This window comes from Echinops telfairi, unplaced genomic scaffold, assembly GCF_000313985.2.
Source record: "Echinops telfairi isolate 266 unplaced genomic scaffold, ASM31398v2 ScPeMD7_5;HRSCAF=22, whole genome shotgun sequence".
In the NCBI taxonomy this organism is placed as follows: domain Eukaryota; kingdom Metazoa; phylum Chordata; class Mammalia; order Afrosoricida; family Tenrecidae; genus Echinops; species Echinops telfairi.
Window position 1 is genome coordinate 36,205,931 of NW_022103901.1, and position 23,502 is coordinate 36,229,432.

General features: G+C 50.3%; 1 protein-coding gene across 1 annotated transcript in view; it reads left to right on the forward strand.

Moving 5' to 3' along the window:
* The window catches only part of RBFOX1 (RNA binding fox-1 homolog 1), a 1,294,183-nt gene that overhangs the window by 1,244,040 nt on the left and 26,641 nt on the right, over positions 1-23,502 (forward strand). Inside the window, exons 10-11 of the mRNA XM_045284033.1 lie at positions 320-373; positions 20,249-20,329. Of these exons, the coding sequence (XP_045139968.1) occupies positions 320-373; positions 20,249-20,329 (135 nt within the window). The remainder of the gene's footprint in view (positions 1-319; positions 374-20,248; positions 20,330-23,502) is intronic.

Genomic DNA, 23,502 nt, shown 5'->3' on the forward strand with positions numbered 1-23,502 from the left:
ACCTATGGGAGGAAATGAGTTAAGGACACATCATTTCCACAGGGTCACCAGCAGCTGACGCGTTGTTTTCATGCACTTACATTCTCAGGGAATCTGGGGGAGGCACACATGCCCAGTCCAGGTTTCCTATCTGTAGCTTAAACAGTAAATACAACAATAATGACAACACATGCCCAAACTACATGTCCTGGGTTCTTTTTTTTTTTTTTAACTGAGAAACCATGTGAAACCGTGTGATGTGCAGTTCTTTTGCAGTACTGTGTGTTGTTGAATCCAATGTGACAATAATGCCTTTGTATATTCTTGTTGTTTTTTTAAGGCTGGAAATTGAATCCAGTTGTGGGTGCCGTCTACAGTCCCGAATTCTATGCAGGTAAAGAGTTTCTCTGTGCACGATGTCTCCTTGGCCCTTTCTCTGTGTGCCTTGCCTGCCAGGTCAGACGTGGGTTCGATCAAACAGTCTCCACAGAGAGACACCCAGTCCTGACAGTTTTGAGTGGTTCATTTGAGGGTAAAACCAAGAGCCGTGATGTCGAGCTTTTTTAAACAACTAAGGGAAACCATGCATGTTGCATTTGAAGACTGCATGGATCCCTTCATAATAGCTCATGTTGATTTGATTTTGCCTTTAAAAGAAAGTACTCTGCTTTGCCCGTTGGCATACTGAACACCTGTAGAGCTGCCCACCCCATTTTAGTTCAATATGCCCGCATGTGTCTTTGAGCCACGTATTTCCATTTGGGGGAAAGGGTGTTCTGTGTTCTTTATTTTATTTTATTTTTGGCAAATGAGAGATTTGGCTTTGTGATCCCAGAAGGTGGCAGTAGGTTGGATTTGCCAAGAGGGCAGGCTGTAAAGAAGATTGGGGATAATCTCTTTGTCTTTCTTTCTACATTAATCTAGTTCCCTTGGCAATTCCATCTCTCTCTACTTTGCTTACCAGGATGTATGTCTCCTTGCACCCCCACCCTTTCCTGCCCACCAGTGCCTCCCATTTGGGGAAATAGACTCAGTTAAAATGCGTGGTCATCAAAATGTGGGAAGACTAGCCCAGAAGCAGCAGATGGACCCAGGGCTGCAGGGTGAGAGGAATCCACAGCTTGCAGGCCAGGCATTGGCTGGAGAGCTTCTCCTGGTTTACTGGCCAAGCCCCAGATGCCAGGCAAGGAGAAGAGGGCAGGCTGGAGGTCAGAAGCTGGGCCCTCAAAGCTGATTTACATAGTACAGCGTGCCCTTTCGTCCTCATTCCCTGGCTCCTGAAAAGACTGCATTCAATCCTGAAAATCCTAGACAGGTCTTCCACCTAGTTATCAGAGAGAAAACATTCTTTGAGGTGGCTCTTGCTTTAAAACAGAGAGAGATAAAGGGCCTCTTGATCAAGATCCGGCCTTTGACAATAAGCATACTTTTGGTATCCCAGGGGTAGGGGGCTTCCTGCCATTTTCCTGATCCTGAGCATCAACCCCGGTGAATAAGAAAAAAAACCCGGGAAACTTTAACAGCTATTCTAGCCAGATCAATACTGTATTTTTTTTTAATTGGAAAAGTTAAAAGTTTAGGAAATCTGGGTAGTTGTCTGGATGTGTAACCAGAACGAGAGCTGAGTTCTAAGCTTTAGGTAGGTAATGTGTGTGGTTGCTCATCAGGTGTGTGTGTTTATCATGAGCCTAGGCTTAACCCAGGGTCCTATAACTTGGGAGTCGCTGTGTTGACATATATGGGGGAAGAGAGGCTTAGCTATGGGGCTTCATCCTGAGACTGTAGAACCAAACTCCAGAGAGCGACTTCGGGGCACATTCCAGCCTAAGTTAGCAGTTTGGCTCACCTACTTAAGCTGTGTGACTTTTAGGACCTTGCTTAACCTCTCTGTGTCCCTTCATCTGTGAAATGGATGATAATATTGTCCATATTATAATTAAATTGGTTAATAATAGAAAAGAAAGTTTGATAAGTGAAAATACGTAAGTTTTACATTCCACCTCTCTGCTATGTTGGGGGTGGGGGGCAATAACCAAGAGCCAGTGCTCCTCAATTCTAGATAAGCCATTTGATGAAAATGTGCTCCTGAATTCACGAGAGGAGAAGTCCCTTATTTCTTGGCATGTCTATTTAAAGGAAACCAACAACAAGAAAGGCTGTCACCGTTGGGTCAGTAGATTCACAGTGATCTATAAGGTAGAGTCCTGTGCAGTGGCGTCATTAGTTTGAAACCTTCATGAGACCTTTTGGTGAACAGCCAAGCCCTTGACCACGGTGCCACCACCCACTACCCACTGCCATCAAGTCAATTCCAACTCTACTCTTTATAAGGTTTTCATACTGTCGATCTTCATGGGAGCATCTTTCTCCTGCAGAGAGATGGGTGGGTTTGAACTACTGACCTTGAGGATAGCAGCCCCAGGACCCTTGTGGGAGGTCATGGGGGGCAGGAGAGGGAGTTAAATGTTGGTGTCAGAGGCTGTACAGTCTGGACCCTAGGCATCTGGAACTCAGTAAGTGTTGTTCAGGTACATCCTTGCCCAAAGTTGCAAAGAAATTAGGTTAACAAATGCACAGGTAGTAGCTTCCTTGTTCCCACATCCAGGGTCTCCTGTGAAATGGGAAGTTGGGGATTGGAAATAACAGATTCCTACCCCTGTACCCAATGCATGCCCCCCCCCAAAAAAAAATTAGGGGAGTGTCATCAAAGACCAAGAAGCCCTGCTCAGAGGATGGAGAACATAGATGTGCAAACTGTGATAGAGAGAGAGAGAGAACGCATATTTCTGTTTCCTGGGATGAAGTTGTGGGTGACTCTTGTTTCATTGAACCAGGAAAACACCCAGTATTTCCTTCATTTGTGTCTCTTGCTCGGATGTTTGTGCCCATTGGGGCAGGGGGCTATTCAGACTAACTTGTCCGCACTTTCAGAGCATCCCATACGCCATTAAGCCAGCCTCCAAAGTTGCAACATGGTATCCCAGGGAGACAGTAGTCATGGTAAGAGTTAGTACTCACTGAGAACTGTTTCTAAACCAAACGAGCCCGGGCAGTGCAGTGGGTTAGGCACGGGCTCCTGAGCTGCCTGGAGGAGAGAGGGGAGGCCATCACTCCATAAGGAAGAGGTCTGCCCTGCCCTTCAGGGCTACCACCTGACAGTATCAGCTCCGCAGCAGTGAGTTGGTCCGTTGTTCCTGTTGTGTCCCCTGGACCAGGGGCTGCGCTCGGTGTTTTACAGAGAGGAAGGCATGGAATTCTTCCGGCAGTTTTCCAGACGAGGAAAAGGGAACCCGGAAAGTTGCATCACTGGCCTGAGATCTCATGGCAGATAAAAAGGAGCCTTGGTGGCGCCATGGGTTAAGTGGGGCACAGCTAACAGCACGGCTCGAGATTCAAACCCATCACGCCTCTCCGTGGGTGGCAGCGGGGGAGGCTGTCTGCCCCCGTGAAGATTCACCATCACGGGAACCAGGAGGAGCAGATCTGAACTCTTGCTTTGATTGAATCGTGTGGCCTGTGGCTGAAGTGCCAACACAACGGTTATTTTTTTTTTTTTAAGAGCATTTCCACTCTGTCCACAAGGGTAGCTTTTAGTCAGCATTGACTCAGTGGCATTGGGTAAGCTGGCACCCTGGAAGCTCAGAGGTTAAAGCACCCCAACGCAAACCCCAAAGCCAATGTTTCAGACCCAGCAGATTCTCCACAAGAGAAAGATGTGGCCGCCTGCTCCCATCAGGATGGTAGATTGGAAAGCCTAAGGGTAGCCCTCCTCAGCCCTGGAGGGTGGCTACTAATTGGAATCCACTTGATGGCAATGAGTTTGGGTTGGGTTTTAAAGAAGCAGACTGGGATTTTAAGCCATCCTGCAGTGGCCCCAGAACTTACAGACCCTCAACTTACGGATGATCTTTCTGTGGTGGCTGAGCATGTCATTGCTCTGAACTACAGTTTGGCCCCACATGGCCAAATTGAAGAAGAGGAGCAAGATGAAATAATTCTGTATTATTCTACCAACACCCACTGCTCTCTCAGGAAGACCTGCAAACTGGGTATGGCTGGGCCTAGGGGAAAAGAGAGGCTGAGCCAACTCCTAGTTCCTAGAAGCTGCTCCAGTCACATGAGGTCGAAGAAAGTGGGGCAAGGTCAACGAATTGCTCCTGGAGAAATCTGAATATTTTCTTGCTGCCCATGGGCTGGATCCCTTCATATCTTTTTCCTTTCAGACTGCACGTATGCACATATGTTGGTAGACAGCGTTCACAGCGCGCACAAATGTGGGACACGCTCCTTTGAATCCAGTGCCCCTCAATCTCGGGGCCCTACTAGAAGACTCACAGTAAAGAAGGATGCGGCTAGTTTCAAGATGAGGTTTCCGTCCCCTGCCTCTGAGTCTTTGCAAAGGAGAGCTGCTCGGCGCCTCTGTCCCTGTGTAGTGAGGAAGGCCTTCCAAGAGATGGATGGGCCCGTGGCAGCAACAGTGGGCTCAGACCTAACAGTGGTACCGAGGGTGCAGGGCCGGGCAGCCTGTTATTCTGCTGCACACCGGGTTGCTAGGAGCCGAAAGTCAACTTGAGGGCACCTAGCAACAACCTTCAAACACCCAGGAGTTAGCATATTGCAAAACAAAAAACAAAGTCAGGATTTACCATGCAGAATGGAGCAGTCTCCAAATCACCAGGAAAATGTGTCGCACGGATCCGCTTTGAATATGTGACCAGCCAGCTCCGTCTCAGCCAGAGATAGAAAGCTAGACTTATCAGTCACTTTTAGATAAGGAGGCCTGGCATTAATGACAAATATCATAATATTCCCATCGCAGAATTATCGATTTACCGAAGCTTATGCAGAATTCACAACCTGGCCTCCCATTCTGGCCCCAAATAGGGCATGAAAAGTTCACATATTTGGTAAATTAAAATCAATATTTCCAATCTCTCCTGAAGGTAATTTTCCTAATTTAGTGGACTTTCCCCATCACATTTATTTTCTCTTTTAATTATAAAATGGCAGGTTATTGATTTTCGGGTATAACCTCTTGACGTCCCGAGAGCATTTTTTATTCCTCATGCTTGGATGGGGGTGGGGAGAGTGTTGCAGCTCTTAATGAGGACTTTTAATTACTGCCTGAACGATAGTCATTTGCTTTGATAAATTATGACATCCACTCCCCCTCACTGGCGCACCACAAGGGAAGCATTTAGCAAGCCGTTAGCACCCCATTTTTCATGCCCGGTGATTATTTGGGACTCTTGCCCAGTCCAGTCCTACCCTGCAGAACTCTTCATTGTCTTTGTGTTTGGTGAACTTGGCTTTGAGCATGCACCCCGCGGAGGAGACAGCTTACCCACAAGTTCTCCATGCGAAGTTCAGTGATGTGGTCTCAGCACCCACACCTTCTGAGACCAGTCTCTTGGTCTTTCCACGAACAAGTCTACCAACAGGAACCGGAGTCGCTTCCATCAAACCTCCGGAGGTGCACTTGTCAGCTGCACACTGTACAGATGGGTCTTCCTGAGAGCACGTGCAGGGAGTGGGGGGGCCCACTGCAATAAATAGGCTAAACAGTTGGGTTGAAGATGGATGTTGGCAGAAAGCTTTGGTTCATGGTGTTAACGTTTAAAGACATTAGCATTCATTCAGCCTCGATGGCTCCAGAACATCTGGATTCCGTGCACACTTTAGACATGCTCTTCGGTGGTTCACCACCTTGGACTGTGATTCTTCTCCTGAAGAATGCTTCTTCTACGTGGGTAACCCAAAGACGCTTCCAGAAATGGATGTGCGTAACTCAGCGTATCCCATACCCACTAGGAAAAGTAACCCTCTGCTCTCAGGGAGACTCAGACTCAGAGCAACCCTATAGCTCCCTATAGATCTGTCCCTTTGGGTCTCTGATGCTGCCAGTCTTTACAGGAGCAGAAAGCTTTCTTCCGCTGGTGGGTTCGAACTGCTGACCTTGGAGTTAGAAGCCCAAAGAGTAACCCACTGCCCCAGAGGGCACTCAGTATATCCCATGGCCGTGTGTGAAACTTCTCCAGAAACTTGTCAAGCATTGCTCATTCATCCCAAATTGAATCCTCTTCCAATTCTTTCGGGGAATACACACAAGATAAAGGGTTGATTATTTATTTGTTTGTTTGTTTGTTTATTTTTAACCCACTGCCATCATGTTGATTATGACTCATAGCAATCCTATAGGACAGAGTAGAACAGCTCCCCAGGGCTCCTGAGATGGTGAAGTGTTACAGAGATACACAGCCTCATCTTTCTCCCGCTGAGTGGCTGAGGAGTTTGAACTGCCAACTTGGCAGCTAGCAGCCTCACCTTGACCCCCTACACCACCTGGGCTCCTTAAATGATTGATAAGCTGATTTTTTTTATAAAGTTCAGGTGGGTTTCTGGGTCTTGTTCCCAAAGCTGCGGGCCAGTGTCTATGTCTCTGCTGTGAATACAGCTGAGGGCACTAATGAGAAGTAGAATGCCTTCAAACCAGTGCTCTGAGCAGCCCAGCTCCTTAGAGTGGCCAGGGTGAGGTGTCCACTGTTCCCTGTTGATGAGGCTGCAGAGTAGACTCTTCCAGTCTCCTGATCACTGGGAGGCATTCCATTGCCTTCTAATAAAAGAAGGAGGAAGAGGAGGGTGGGGGGAGAAGGAGGAGGGGAGAAATGGGAAGAAGAGGAGGAGGGAAAAATGGATGATGATATCTAGGCAACTGGATGGTTGATTGAAGGCATCTTTAACTGTAAGCCCCGGTGGCATAGTGGTAACTCATTGGGCTGCTAAATGCAGGGTCAGCAGTTCACAACTGCCATCAGCTCCTAGGGAGAAAGAGGAGGCTTTCTACTCCCATTAAGAGTTACAGTCTCAGAAACTGGCAGGGGCTGTGCTACCCTGTCCTATAGGGTCCCTGTGAGCCTGCATTGACTCAGTGTCTGCGGTTCAGGTTTCGTTTCACTTTCCTAAATACGTGTCAAGCAAAACAAGACCCTGCTAAGGTGTCAACTTGCTGCTGACACGTGGCAGATCTACCTGATTCTCAACTGCTGAGGAAGACGGACACCCCAAGATCCCTCCACACTGCCCATCACATCCACCAGCTCCTGCCTGTGATTCAATATCCCATCATCGGAGCTGAAAAACAAGATTTATGAGATGCGAGCTGAAAAACAAGATTCATGAGATGCGAGCCGCACATGGGAGAATGGAGTGGAATTACCCAGGAGCCACAGTCGATCGGGACCTGCTAATGCCGTGCACGTGGCAGGCGTGGTCGTGCCCTGATGACCAGAAACAGACGGTGATAGTCAAAAGTCACCCGGCAAAGTCCATCACCCTTAGAATCTTGTCCCTCAGGACATGCCATTCTTCTCGTGGCTCCTTTTGTTCTTGTTGCTGTTGTGCCTGGCATTGCAGGATGGGAAGGAACTCCTCAAGGCTTGCTCTTCCTTAAAAGCAAAGATTCCAGCCTGGAAGATTGTGGGTGTGGGTTGGAAAGAACGGGAGTAAGGAGGAAAACGGAATACCTGCTTGAAAAGCCGGATGGAGCCGGTGGTTGGGTTTGGGAAGGGGCTCACCTGGGGAATCAAACAGGATAATGAACGTCCAAGAGCCTGTCTATTCTGGAAAATGAAACAAGCGCTTCAGAGATGGCCCCGGTCACTGAAGTCAACTCCCTGACCACATGGCTTGTCACCAAACGGGGCAGCTGTGCTTGACCTCAGCTTAGCCCCACACAGGTGTTTGCTTTCTGATTTTTTGGCCCCTGGGACCTGTGATGCCGCTTAGCACTGAATCAAGGGCAGGGCTTCTCTTTCTGTGGCTCCCCCTCGTCCACGTCACCGAGCACAGACCGGCCACACTGTGCCTGACCGCCTAGTCACTTCCTTCCCGCCAGTAGGCTGCATCGCCGCCGTCAACAGAGAATAGCTTAGGGTTGTCCGGGATTTCCTTTCCTGGACGGCCCGCTGTCAACGCTCCTGGAAGCAGCCATCAGGAAATTAACCAGGTGCATTACCTTGGACAAATGTGCTGCCCAAGACCCCTTTAAAGTGTTGAAGAGGAAAGAGCGAAGAAGTCACCTTGAGGATTCCTAGGTCCCTGACCCAAGCCATTGTGCTTGTCCATCCCCTGCTACGCATGTGAGAAAGCTGGACCAGGAACGAGGAAGACTGAGGGAGAACAGGTGCCTTTGAGTGATGGTGCTGATGAAGGACATTGGTAGGACCATGGAAGGCCAGAGGAACAAACACACCCACCTTGGAAGAAGTACAGCCACGATGCTCCTTAGAAGCGAGGACAGAGAGACTTGGTCTCACATATTTTCGGCACGTTGTCAGGAGAGACCAGTCCCTGCAGAAGGACATCATGCTTGGTGAAGTAGAAGGGCAGTGAACATGAGGAAGACCTTCAAGGAGATAATGACCTGGTGGCCGCCAGCTGGGGTCAAACATAGCAGTGATTGTGAGGACGGTGCAGGGCGGGGCAGTGGTTTGTTCTGTAGTGCATAGGGAAGTGGGGGTCACTGGGAATTGGAACTGACTAGATAACACCTGACAGCAATTCAGATGAAATAGCATCTAGGGGGACACATGAATCAGATTGTCCAAAGGACAGTGCCCAGTACGGTCTGATTTTACTTTACTGATGGCAATCCTTCCAACTGAGCCTGCGATGATTTGGGAAAACACCAGAGACAAAACCTGGTGTGCTGGGGACGTCTATCTTAGCAGTGTGATTTCAGTGTGGCCACCAGCTGCCAGCATGTAAGGGGTCCTGGTGGCACAGCAATTAGGTGCTCCACTACTAACTGAAAAGTCAGCTGTTGGAACCTGCCCGTGGTCCCATGGGTAACCTTCACCGGTAAAGGTTTTCAGCATAAAAATAAAAACCATGGCTGTGCCTCTAAGTGGATCCCGACTCACAGTGACCCTACGGGACAGAGTGGCACCCAGGTTCGCAGATCGCATGGTGCTCAGGAGAGCAGAGGGCACATCGTTCTCCTGCAGGGCAGCTGCAGATTAGATTAGAGTCGTCCTTCCTTTCTTCCCTGGACAAGGACTGTAACCTTTGCAGCATCACGGCTGCACTGCAAACATTCTAAACCAAAACGCCAAACTCACCCCAGGGCCAGGCAATTCTGACTCATGGCCACCCTACAGGGCAGGGCAGAACTGCCCAGTGGGTTTCTGAAACTGTCACTCTGGATGGGAGTAGAGAGCCTCCTTTTTCTCCTGCAGAAAACTCCAAGGGGTACATCGGCTCTGTCACCTGGGGGCGCTGTGAGTCGGAATGACACCAGGCATCTCCCTGGGATACCCTCAGGTGGGCACACCGCTGCTCCAGAAGCAGCAGGTAGTCTAGTGCTAGCCTTACAGTCCTGAGTGCCAGGCTCAGACTGCAAGCCGGCCTGTCTCGCTGCCTCCCAGAGCTCATCAGCTGCAGGATGACCTTTGGTTGGGCCAGGCTGGTGTAATTTCCACATCTGGCCCCATTCAAACAGTATCCTCCAGTGAGCAGGAACGAGAGGGTCCAGATTGAAGTGCCCAAGCAAGGGGTTTATGGAAGCAATGTTCCACTTGGGGGGCTATCTTGTACATCTGTTGACCTTCAGCCAGTGATCCTTACTCGTCCCAGGATCCTAAACTCTCCGCCTTCGGAGTTTCCTATGAATCTAGCCAATTACTGGTCCCTGCTTGAGGCCATATCCTAGCCCCCACCCCCACCCCACCCCCACCCCCAATCAACTTGACTCTCGCTGGTAGATCGGTTCCCTGGGATTTCCCAGGCTGTAAGCACTGAGGAAGAAGCAGTCTGCAGTGTGCTCCTTCCTGGAGGCAGCTGGTGAAGTTAAACTGCTGAACTTCCCCTTGGCAGCCGGGGGCTTTAACCACTGTTGCCACCAGCGCTCCTTTACTGGACACGCCTGTGTATTCCCAGCTGTGATCGTCTGGCTGCCATCAACAGGGGGACAATGCAAGAGCATAGCTGTGCTCCCATGAAAACCGTATTCCAGCACACTGATATCTAAAGTTCCTTCGTTTTTCAGATGGGTCCTGAAATAGCCTCCTCTGTTTTCAACCTCATACACATAGAAAAGCCATTCTTATTTCTCCAAACAAAACCAAGCTCACTGCCATCCAGTCGATGTTGACCCAGAGTGACCCTATAGGACAGGGTAGATCTTCCCTTGTGAGTGTCTGAGACTATAGCTGTTCACAGGAGTAGGAAGCCCTGTCTTTCTCCCCTGGGGCGGCTGGTGGTTTCGAACTTCAAACCTTGCAGGCCGAAGCCCATAGCGTAACCCCTATGCCACCACGGTTCTTAGTGCTACTAAACCAAAAGGGCTGCAGCCCAGGGACCATTGTAAGGGTGGCGCAGGACCTGGCAGTTCTTCATTCTGCTATCCATCGGGTCACAATGGGTCAGAACCAACTTGATGGCGCCCAACAAGGACCCCCCCAAAACCCAACCTCAGTGACAGCAGTTTGGATTTGTACTGCCACTTGTTTCTTGTGGACCCCTGCCTTCAAGAAAACCAAGTACTGCCATCAAGTCCATTAACTAAGTCCCCAAGACTGGGCACTCTGCTGGCCCAGAATAGCTCTAGCGGCCCCCAACCCCAAGGCTCCCGCAGAACGTGTCTCCTGGCTTCGCCCACGGCTTATCTGGGCGCGGGGCAGGAAATCCCCAGCTGGGGTTCAGGTAACGGTGGCGTTGGCTTCCTTTCTGCTGTAATTTGTGCTGCAAAGCAAGCCATTTCCTTCGGCGGGTTTTCGGGTCTACTCGGGGACCTCTTTTCAGAGTGTCTTCTTCGCTTGAAGTCAATCCAGCTCAGAGTGACCTCACTGGGCAGAGTAGAGCTGTCCCTGTGGGCTTCCTGGGCTGTTAGTCTTTACAGGGGCAGAAAGCCTCATCCTTCTCCCAGCAGCGCTGGTGGATGAGAACCGCCAGTTTTGTGGTAGGCGGTCCAACAGGTAAGCTCCGCCAGGGCCTCTTCAAAGTGTACAGTTCGCTGTTCTCAGCTCAGCCAATTAAACCATTGTACAAATGGAGACAAACGGGCCCAATATTGTTTAGCACCCTCTTTGTTAATTATACGTGGATGCGCATTTCCCTCACGCAAAACAAGGCTGCCCCGTTGTCTTTTAAAAACCCAACGCGGGCAGAGCAACACGCAAATGGCAGGATCCTGCTTAGATGAACTGCCTGGCTGACGGTCAAAGCATCCCTACAACTTCCATGGAGCTGTTACAGCCCATTACGGCTGGAATATTGGTTGATGAAAAATTAATAAAGCCAGTGGAAAATGGAATTCAGCATCTGCAGGAGCTATTTACACCAAAAGAATCAGCCAGAATTAATTATACCGTATGCTACATTCTAATGAGTTTTTCATTAAACTGTATACCATTATGGAAACTAAACAAGGATTATTCAAAGAATAATGCCAATGGCTGTTTTTTGTTGTTGTTTTTTTGAGAGAGAGAAATTAAATTAGTTAATGGGTTATACATTTAACTCTGATGCAAAGGTTAATCAGTATATACTTATCATTGTATTAAGCCCAGGATAATATTGAAGACATGGACGCCCTTAGTATCACTGATTATTTCTCTGGGGGCCAAATGTGAATCTATGGTTTCGTTTTCATGTGTGTGCTGTAGATGGATGGAGCATGGGAGCCTCTTTCACCTGGGCTCTCTGTCCATTTTGAAAATCAAGTCCACCAGCTGCAAGAAGCTGTATTTGCTTTCAGCTTCTATGTGTGAAGCTTCTATATGTAGTGGGGGTAGGGGAAGGTGTGCTTAAGTAAATGCACTTAATCACTCTTAGAGAAATGTAAGGGAACCCTGGTGGTATAATGGATTACTTTTTAGGCTGCTAACCACAAGGTCATCATTTCAAAAACCAACAGCCACTGCACAGGAGAAAGATGAGGCGTTCTACTCCCATAAGAAATGCACAGGGCAGTTCTAGGCAGTCCTATAGGGTTTCTGTGAGTCGGAATTGACTCTGGGCAGGAAGTGAGAGAAATGTAAGTCAAGCTTTTTTTCTTTTGTGTCCAAAGATTGGGGCGGCGGAGGGGGTGTGGGCAGGGGGGCGAGTGTCAAGATTTTAAATCCGGTCAGTGGTAGAAAATAAGTCTGAAGGTGAATCCCTAGCTTCATATCCAGTCCCTCCTAACAGAGAGCTTTGCCACAGCCAGGCTATGTTCGTATACACTAGCATTGAATGAGAAAGACTGAAGAAAAATCGATACATTTGCATTATGGTGCTAGGCAACGAATACTCAAAGCACCATGGATGGTCAAAAGAACCAACAAATCCATCTTGGAAGAAGTACAGCCCTAATGCTCCTTGGAGGCAAGGATGGCAAGATTTCATCTCACTAACTTTGGACATGTTGTCAGGAGGGATCGGTCCTTGGAGAAGGACATCATGCTTGGTAAAGTACAGGACAGCGAGAAAAGAAGAAGACCATCCATTGGCACCATGGCTGCAACACGGGGCTCGGGCTTGGGAACAAGCACTTGAGTACTAGCTGAAAGGTTAGTGGCTTGATCCCACCGAGAGGTGCTTGGAGAGAGACTGCCGAAAAGATGCAAATTAGAGAAGCTTATCAGCACACCTCTCCTCTGCATGCACACAATCACCAAGAATGGACTGGAGCCGCGGGCAACTAACTGCACGCTTGTGAGAGGCTCCTGTTCCCTGGAAGGGGAACAGGAGGCTGAGGTAGACCTTCTGGGTTCTTGGTAGGGATTTCCGCTCAAGCCCGTATTTTAATTACTGTCTTCCACTGGAGCAGGGAATGCAAACTGAAGGTCTTCCCGGGCAGGCTAGAGATTTTTGAAAAATGACATATGTGTGGGTGGAGGTTTGCTGGCAAAGTGCAGTTGGTCTACTAACTGTGCGCTTGGAGGTTCAAGCCTGCAGGCCACTTCATGGGAGGAAGATGTGCAGATTTGAAAACCCAGGGAGCAGTTCTGCTCTGCCCCATAAGGGGCGCCATGAGTCAGAATCGTCTGGATGGCAGTGGGTTTGAGAAACATAACTGGACATGAGAAGTAGACAGCAGAACCAGATGACCCATGAAGGAGAGCCTTTACACGATGGCGTTGGGGAAGAATCCTGAATACATGTGGACTACAACAGTGGTCGCAGCAGTACATTGCAAGGAGCTTCCAGAAATTCAGCGGGATTCACAAGAGGATGTGGAAAAGGGATGTCATTGCTGATGTCAGACAGATCTTGGCTGAAAGCAGAGAACACCAGAAAGATGTTTACTTGTATTATACTGACTACGCGAAGGCATTCCACTGTGGAACAAACTATCACCTTGAGAAGAAGGAAAATTCCAGAACATTTCATTGTGCTCATGCAGAGCCTGCACCTGCATCAAGAGTGGGTTGTGTGAGGAGAACAAGGAGATTCCTGCATTGGTTGAAATCTGGAAAGGCGTGTGTCAGGATGATATCCTCTCACCATACCTATTCAGTGTGTATGCTGAGCAGATAATAGGGAAAGCTGGACTATGTGTAGAAGAACGGGCATCGAGATTAGAAGAAGACTTTTTAACAACCTGCACTATGCAGATGACACCACCTTGCCTGCTGAAAGTGACGAGGACTTGAAGCCCTTGCTGACGAAGATCAAGGATTGTGGCCATCAAGGTGGGTTACCACTTCATGTAAAGAAAACACGCATCCTTACAACTAGACGAGGCTGTAAATGTCATGATAAGTGGAATTGACGTTATCGGGGATTTTGTCTTGCTTGGAGCCACAAGCAAGGCGCAGGGAGACAGCAGTCAATAGATCACAGACGCACAATCTCTTTAAGGCATTGAAAACAGGGATGCTCCTTTGAGAACCAAGGAGTGCCTGACCCAAGCCATGGTCTTTCAGTTGCTTCCCATGCCTGGGCCACGGAATAAAGAAGACTAAGACAAACCAATGCATTCGAACTTTGGCGGCAGCGGCAAAGAAAGCTGAACACCGCACGTGCACAACAGAAGAACAAACAAACCTGTCCTGGAAGAAGGACGGCAAGGATGCTCCTCAGCAGCAAGGATGGCGAGATCGTTTATCAGGAGAGACCAGTCCCCGGAGAAGGACATCCTGCTTGGGAAAGTGGAAGGGCAGGGAGAAGAGGAAGGCCATGGTCAGGACGGATTGACACCGTGGCTGCAAACATGGGCTCCAACAGAGGCGTCCTTGTGAGGATGGCACAGGACCAGGCAGTGTTTCGTTAGGTTGTATGTCGTGACCTGAGTCAGTAGCACCTAACAACCACAAGAACATGGATGACCAGAACGCAGAGCAAAGCCAGACAGCCAGAGCGTGCCTTAGAAGGGAGGAGGGCCTGAATGCATGGCCTATCAACTGGACGTGATATCGGGCAGTCAGTCAGTCCCTGGAAAAATCACCGTTGGTCAAGCAGAGGGTCAGGGAAAACAGAAGGGCGGCAGAGTGACACAAGCCCCGCCATGCTGGTACGGACCAGGCGCCGTTGCCTTCTGCCGTGCATGACGTTGCTGAGGGTCAGAACTGACTGGCCACCGCTCGCAGCAGCAGCAGCAGCAATGGCTTTTCATCCAGAGCACAGTGGCCCTGCCAGGCAGCACGGTGGCTCAGCCTCGTGTCATTCAAGCCCCGGATTCTTCAAAAATCAAAAGCCTGCTGTCTATCCTGTGAGGTTTACCCCTGGCGGTAGGTTCTGTTCCCATTCCCAGGGAGCAGGCAGGAGACACCAGCCCTCCACTCCCGGTGTCCAAGGCTGCCATCTTTGTGGAAGCAGACTGCCAGCTCTTTCTTCCGTGGGACACCCAGGGCTTTTGAACCACCCGCCTTTCAGCTAGCAGCCGGGTAGGGTAGAACGGTGGGTTTCTGAGACTCTCTTTATGTGAGAGCTTCGTCTCTCTTTATGTGGCTCTTTATGTGAGAGCTTCGTCTTCCTCCCATTGGTGGTTTTAAACTGCCGACCTTGTGCTTAGCTGCGCAATACCTAACCACTAGGCCACCACAGACTTGGAAATCCAATGGAGCCATTCTAGTCTGTCCTGTAGAGTCTGGCACTGAGTGTGTATGTGTGTGTGTGTCTTTTATTTGTAGGGTTTGCCAGTACAAGTGGACTTCTCAGAGTTCACAAATGTCTCCTCTCTTTATCTCCTTCCTCTAAATTTTATTCCAATCAGTCAGTGGTATTTTCTTATCTAAAAATACACTCTGCCCCGAGGCATCCTTGGTTAGCCTGTTAAATGTGCTGGCTTTGGAATTCTCTGTTGGAATAGAGACAAGACGGTGGGTTACTGATCATTTAGCCATTGGAGAGGGCATTGAGTAGATGCTGCACTCAGCTGTGATTGGCAGTCCTGTGGGGCAGTCCCGTATAGAGTGGCCCAGGGGGCTTCCATGGCTGCCACCTTGGCAGAAACATGTCACCAGGCCTTTCTCCCTTGGTGCTCTTGGGTGGGTTCAAACCACCAATCTTTCAGTTTGTAGCCAAGGGCTTCACTGTTGTACCGCCAGGGGTTCTCTGAGAACAAAGCCTTGATCTCGTCAGTGGGCGAAGCTTGGTGAGAGAGTGCAAGCTTCCAAAAAAGACCAAGCTCCCTGCTTTCGAGTTGATTCCGACTCATAGCCACCCTATAGGACAGGATAGAACTGTCTGTGTGTTCCTGAGACTGTAACTACCTGAGGTTTACAGAAGTAGAAAGCCCCATCTTTCTCCCAAGGAGCTGCAGGTTTAGGTGCCTTTGATCTGCTGGACTTCTTAAGAAAACCAGAGGCCACCCAGTTATTTCTTTCCCCGGGCAGCCAAGGTGTCAGGATAGGGCTGAGCTACATGGAATTGGCTTGGTTTTAAAGAGATAATTAACATACCAAAGCAAACCTCCTGCCATCCCATGGAGTCTGACTCCCTGCCACGCCATAGGACAGAGCCCAACTGCCCCATAGGCTTCCTGATGCTGTAGGGCATGACAGAAGCGCGTGGCCTCAGCTTTCACCCATGGAGCAGCTGATGGGTTTAAACTGCCGACTTTTCCATTAGCAGCCCCATGCTGGGCTCCTTGTATATAACAGTTAAAATTTGCCACATCTAGAGTTTTCTCCACGATTGGGTCTCAACGTGGACGGCTAGCCATCACCACTACCTATCCCCTGTGCGTACCTGAGACTGGACCTCATTACCGGACGGAGTACATCGCCTCATCTTTCTCCTGCAGATGTCTCTGCTAGCAGCCCAATATGGCACCCACCGTGCCGCCAGGGCTCCCTCCGTCTCAAGAAGAACACTCTAGTCTTTATTTCCATGCCCCTCCGGTCTGGGGATGAATGACATGAGTCTGTCCCATCCGTTTGCCAGACAGTGTCCAGTCTTTCTCACAAGGCACCTGGGTGGGTTTAAACTTCTAACCTTTTGTTTAGCACCCAACTGTTTGCCACCAAACCAACAACAAAGCTGTTACATTGAGAGGATCATAGGGAACCTGTAGGGGAGAGTCGAACTGCCCCTGTGGGTTTGCAGGGCTCTAAATATTTATATAATTTCTGAGACTCTCCAGAGAAACTGGCTTATGTGAAGAAGAGTGTGGCATCAGGATTGGAGGAAGGCTTGTTAACAACCTGGGATATGCAGATGACACAACCTTGCATGCTGAAAGTGAGGAGGACTTGAAGTGCTTTCTAATGAAGATCAAAGAGTGCAGCCTTCAGTGTGGATTAAAACTCAACGTAAAGAAGAGCAGAATGCTCACCACTGGGCCATTTGGGAACCTCATGACAAACAGAGCAATGATTGAAGTTGCCAAGGGTTTTCTTACTTGGATCCACAATCAATGCTTGTAGTAGCAGTAGTCAAGAGATCAAAAACAAGTGTTGCATTGGGTATATCTGCTGCATGAGACCACTTTAGAGTACTGAAGAGTCTGATCCAAGCCATGATATTCTACATTGCCTCATATACATGTGGAAGTTGGACATTGAATAAGAAAAACCGTAGAAGCATGTATTTGAATTGTGGTGCTGACTGATCCTGCCTTGGAAGAAATAAGGCCAGAGTGCTCTTTAGAGGCAAGGATGGCAAGACTTCTTACAGACTTTGGACATGTTGCCAGGAGAGACCAGTCCCTAGAGAAAGACATCGTGTTTGGTAAAAAGAGGAAGGCCCTGGACGAGATGGCATCAATGGGCTGTATCAATGGGCTCAGGCATAGGAACAACTGTGCAGATGGCACAGAACCGGGCAGTGTTTCCCTCCATTGTGCATAGGGCCACTATGGATCGGAGCTGACTTGATGGCACCTAACAAACAACAGATACTTATAGGAGCTGACTGCCACCCCTTTCTTGGTCAGAGTAGCTGGTGGATTCAAGCCACAGGACTTTCGCTTAGCAACAGAGTGCTTTAAGCACCCCTACCGCCACCCCAGACTCCTGAACATCTAGGCATGTGAGTCCCCAAAGGTTGCAGGAGAACACACGGCCAAGAAGGGTGGGTTGGAAAGCAGGATTTTTAACCAAGAAAATAGGGAGAATTATTTTAGAGGCATTCTGTATAATGCGATCATATTCATTCGTCCCCACAAGGGCCAGGCATTTTGCTAGATGCTGGGAATAAAAAAATAAAAGGATGAGTAAGATTGGGCTATGCCCTAGGGGAATTCTCTGTAGTGAAGAAGACCAATCTGTAAATAAAAAATTGCTCCCCAGAAAAACAAAGATTCTACAAGGGACACTAAAACTGTGGTGGGAGCTGAAAGAGGGAGTCACTCCCTCCTGGGACTTGGTGGTGCAGTGGTTAAACAGTTCACTGTTAACCTAAAGATAACTGTTCAAACCCACCCCCTGCTCTGCTGGAGAAAGACGAGGCTGTGTGCTACCAGGGAGATTGGGAAAGCTACAGGAGCAGTTCGAGGTGTCCTATAGACTTACTATGAGTCTTCTGTTCATTCCTCTTTTGGGGTGGTGGGGTGAAAGGGACCAGAAAGAGAGGGGGAGTCTTTGTAAACTGGGTAAATAGGGGGAAGAAGTCATTCCACTACATGGAGCCAGAGGACAGTTCCAACTTTCTACCACATTTGACATGGAAATTAGTTACTTTCAGGTGGTTTCATCTGCTGGGAGCCCTGGTGATAGACAAGATCAGCAGTTCAAAAGCACCACCCCTTCCCAGGAGAGAGATGAGGTTTCCAGTCTCGGCAATCCACAGGGATAATTCTACCCTCTCCTATAGGGTCACTGTGAGTCATCACTGACTTGATGGCAGTGAGTTGGGATTTACCCTGGGACCTAATAGATTGTACCCACTGACAGCCTACGACAAAAAGCCCGTTGAGAAATCATTTCAGAAGCCACTGGTTGGGTTACCACCCTTCCCCTCTCCCCCAAAGGATCTGGTCGGGCAGGTCTCTATATCCTAAGGAGCCCTGGAGGTGCTGTGGAGAAAGCTTTGGGCTGCTAACCATGAGCTCAATGGTTCAAACCCACCGGCTGCTCCTGGACAAGAAGCTAAAGCTCTCTGATCTCAGAAGGGTTTAGAGCGGCGGTTCTCAACCTCTGGGTTGCGACCCCTTTGGGGGTCGAACGACCCTTTCACACAGTCGCCTGATTCATAACAGTAGGAAAATGACAGTTATGAAGTAGCAGCAAAAGTAATTTGATGGTTGGGGGTCGCCCTAACATGAGGAACTGTATGAAAGGGTCCCGGCATTAGGAAGGTTGGGAGCCACTGCCTTAGAACATTAGAAAGACCCTGGGAAGCTCTACCCTGTCCTGTAGGATTACTGTCTCGCTGTCAGTTGGAATCAATTCTGTGACAGTGAATTTGGATTTGGGGTTTGGGTCTCCTCATACAGCACCCCCACCCTTTATTCGGCCCAGCACCACATACTCTGGAAGTTTCTGAACTACTTGGGTTGAGTGGGTGGTGGGGGAGGACTCTCCAAGACTAGTGGGTATGAGTGTCCCTGGGGGTGGGCTTCTGGGGTAGCTGTCCTTTAAGGAGAGATGTTTCTTCCGTTTCGATGGTGTCAAGGAAATCCAACCACCATTGGAGGCGTTTGGCACTCCCTGCCAGGGACGGCAACAGAAACCCCAGGTAGTTGTTCCTACCTACGGTCGTGGACCGAGCACTTCTCCCAAGTCCCTCTCGTGCCTCCCAGGGTCTTTGAGGGCGAGCTTGGCAGCTCCATGGGTGAAGAATGGGGGCCCCACGGATGTCTGCTGTGGCTCCCCGTCAGGGGACTGAGTGGTGCTTCCCAGTCTCCCATCGATTGAAGCGCCACCTCAGGAGCCCAGCAGCCTGCTCCTCCTCGCTGTAAAAGTCCATCTTGCCTGGTGTCTTAGGCTTTACATCAGACCCAGAGAAGGAACTCTGAGTGCAGCCCGTCAGCTGGGAAGGCACAGGCTACCCCAACTGCAAGCCCAGCAGCTTTCAGGAAGAGCAGAGAGGCTAGAAGCCAGCACGCTCTCCCACTGAGTCCAGGTGGACACAGCTTAGACAACGGTAAAGCAGCCTTTCCTCCAGGCCTGCTTTGTTTCCGTCCTTCCTGCAAGGGACTGGGTCTGGAAGGCGAAAGATGGAGGAGAGAGAGCTTGCCTCTGAAGAGCCCTGGTGGTGGAGTGGGTCACTTGTTAGACTGCTAACCTCCAGGCCAGCCGTTCAAAACCCCGAGCTGCTCCCTGGGGGAAAGATGAGGCTTTCTAGTCCCTTCGAGACCTGCAGTCTCAAAAACTCACGGGGGACTAGGTCCTTTGCCCCGTGGTGTAGTGACTAGACGAGCTGCAATAGCCCTTGGTGGCAATGAGATGGGTGACATTGATCTATCTGTATACGCTTACCACTTATTGAGAGGCCAGGGCACGCCAATCGCTGGGGTGGGCATACCCCCCCCCCCGTGGAGGTAGGTATAAGTGTAACTCTTCTCACAATGGAGTTCCCGTGGGACCCAGAGAGCAGTGAGCAACCCAACAAAATCACACAGTGGTTGAGCCAGGTTGAGTGTTCTGTTTGGAATTTGCAGAACAGGTCTGAGACAGGCGGTGAGGTTGAGAGGGGCATGTAGTGAGCCATGCCAGGCGCGTGGTGGGCTATAGGGTGGGCTTCTTAGGCCAAGTCCCTCCCCTAGCTCTGGCGTGTGGCTCTGCGTGCGTTACTCAGCCTTTCTGGGTGATGCGTTCAGGTACTCTGGTGCAGCGTGGCTGCTCCCCAACCCGACTCTCTGTCTCTCTCTCCTTCTCTCTCTCTCTCTCCCTCTCTCTTGTAGGCACGGTGCTGTTGTGCCAGGCCAATCAGGAGGGATCCTCCGTGTACAGCGGCCCCAGTTCACTTGTATACACTTCTGCAAGTAAGCCATCGGCCCAGCTCTCTGTTTTGTGACATGAGTCCTGGTCCAGTCACCTTCCCTGCCATGTGATTCCCTCTCTGCCTCCACCCCACCCCCTCCCTCCATGACTCTTCCTGAGTAGAACCTGGTCCCCACCAGCATGTCACTGATCCCCGTGTTGCCATAGCATCCAAATCCCTCTGCTCATCGCCAGCCATGTCTGAACCCCCTCTTCCTGGGTACCTGGCCATGCACTTTCTACTCCTCTCTGGACAGGGTCCTGTGGATGGGAAGGGAGCTTGGGGGAGGGGTGGGGGTGGGGGCTGGAAGGAAGCTCTACCTAGTCCCCTGACTGCCTTTCATCACAGAGCAACAGACTTGTGTGAAAGCCGTCACAAACACACCTGAAATTCTGTGCCAAGGGCCCCTGGTGACTCTGTGAGTGCTCACCAAAAGGGCAGAAGTTCGAGTCCACCATTGGCTCCGAGAGAGAAGGGTGTGGTGTTCTGTTTCTCTAAGAATCAGCAGCCTTGGTTCGAACCCCCATGGGGCAGTTTGACCATGTCCTACAGGGCCACTGTGAGTCCGTGGCAGCAGTGGGTTCGGTGTGGGGGGTTTGTATCTGGTGGCTTGTTTGCAAGGCCAATCTATTAGGTGGAGATAGGGAGAGAGAAACGAGGTGTCTCCCGCAAACCCCACTTAACTGGGCAGGAAAAATAGCCAACAGGTCCTTGTAGAAAGTCTTGAGCACACTTTGAGTACAGGTAAACAGAGCCCTCAGGTGCTGGGGGAAAGGACCAGAAATAGGTATGAAGGGAGATCACAGCATTGACCCGAGGGAGCCAAGACCCTCATTTCCCAGAGAAAAGAGCCCTTGTATCGGACCCTCCCAAGTGATGAACCCCAGACGCACCTCATCCCTCATTGTGGGGGGAAAGGTGGCTCACAGTCACAGGAGGCTCCATTTTCGGGGAGGAAGAAATGATTGTGAGAAACTTCAGGGCACTTCAGGCTTCCGGAGTTGTATCAACATCACCAGCAGCACTGGCGTCTGTTGAATACAAGGTGCTTGTCTATGTTCAGAGGAAACAGACAGCGAGTGATATTGACGACAAGTCGATGTTGCTGGGTGTAGAGCACAACGGGTCCAGCTGTGGTGATGCCACGTGCGAGCACGCGGGCACTCCTAGAACTAGCATGCCACCACGACCACCCTGTCCATCCGAGCCACAACCCTCTCCAGGTAGGTATCACGGCGCTCGCTGGAACAGCCAGGGGGGCAAAGACTGCCAAGCATTTGAGACTCTCAGCCGGGCCACACAGCCAGCGGGAGGTCCAGCTGTGCTTCCAAAGTGGGGAAGGCACGCAGCCTTCGGCTGCTCTTCTGGGCCCGCCCGACTCTAAAGCCTGTCCCTAGGGCCTCGCAGCCACTCTCCGTTCATCCCCGGGGATGTCATCTTCCAAGGGAGACTGAGCATCACCAGGCTCACGCCAGCACAAAGCCGCATGCTATTGTTTGGCTTTTCTGCCAACGGGTCCACGCTGGAGAACTCTCTGCAGTGGTCTGGTCAGAGATGCGTGCTAGAGGGACTCAGGAACTCAGTTTTAAAATGTAATCTTAAGGCACTTAATCAGTCACCTGGGATGAATGGCTACTGTAAGGATACCACGGCTCCCCATACGCATGTCCACTGCATGTGTATTTTTCGCTTTCTTCACAGGAAGCAGGAGCCCTGGTGGCATGCGAGTTACATGTTGGGCACCTAACCACAAGAGCAGCAGTTCAGAACTGCCAGTCATCATTCTGTGGGAGAAACACGAAGCTTTCTACTCCCATAAATAGTTACAGCCTCAGAAACTCGAAGGCGAGGCTGTACCCTGCCCTGTAGGACAACTATGAGTTGGAATCGACTCACTCACAGTGAGTTTGGTTTTATAGAAAGCAAACAACGCATGTCCAGTCTTGGAAGAAGCTAGTTTGAATCAGGGTAGTTATTACAAAGCACGGAGGGGGAGCGGGGATAGCATGCGAGGCATTTTGTCCATGGAAATAGTACCAAAATCCCTCTCCATAATTAAAGATTGAGAGCTTTGGAAACCCTGCTGGGCAGTTCTACTGTGCCCTACAGGTTCCGTACACACCAGAATGGCGACAGGTGGCTAACATGTTGAGTTGCTAACCTCTATGTCAGCAGTTAGAAACCACCAGCTTCTCTTCAGGAGAAAGATGGGGCTTCCTACTGCCAGAGTTGCAGTCTGAGAGCCCACAGGGGCAGCTCGACCCTGTCCTGTAGCTATGGCTGCCATGAGTGGGGATCTCCTGGCTGGTGGTGGGTTGGTTGGTCCGTCTATTTCTGCAGGGTTGGGGCTTACATCACATGTAGCTGATGGGAAAATGCACAAGTTGCTCGTTTTCCCCTGGCATGCTGGCTCTCGGGGACACGTGTGTGGAATTCACACTCTTGCCTGTGTGCCCTCCAGGCCTGCCCTGGGCTGCACATATGCCTGAGTAGGAGGGGTGGTTTTACTTTTTTTATTGATAGGATCTTTTACTGGCCTGGGCTGGTCAGACTGAAGCAGGCCGCCTTTCCTAGCTGAGCAGCCCCTCATCGTCAGTAAGAGTCTCTGCTGATGTGTCAGGGGAAGATGGCCTTTAAGGAACCCCGGTGAATTCTCCAGCAATGAAAACAATTCAGACGGAAGTGATCTGCTTTTAAAATGCCTTTCTGCCCCATGTGGGTGTCATTTGCTGTTATTGTTGTGTGGTTGTTTTCCCCTTGAGCGGATCACCCTCACAGTATGACCCTGGAGCAGAAAAGCATCCAGAGGAAGGTCTTCCCTCCAACCACACGCTGACACAGCCTCATCCAGTGGGGTTTTCCCCAGAACCAGCTTTTCCTACCCAGCCCCCGACTCTGCCTTTGCGCCAGTCAAACCCGGGTCCGTTTACACCACATGACGTCACACATGCCTTTCTGTCCGGGCGGGGCAAGGGTTGACCACAGTCAGCTGCCTCCCAAAGAGCCAGAGATGCCCCGGAGACACCTGGGGAGGAAGGAAGACCGAGCCACTGCAACCTCTGGGGAGCCCAGGGCCTCGCTGCTGATTCTCTGTCGCCGCAAGTGCTCAGAATCGGCTCCAAGGAGACGGTCGGTGTTTTGATAGACCACTCTCCTCCAGGAGAGAAGTGGTCC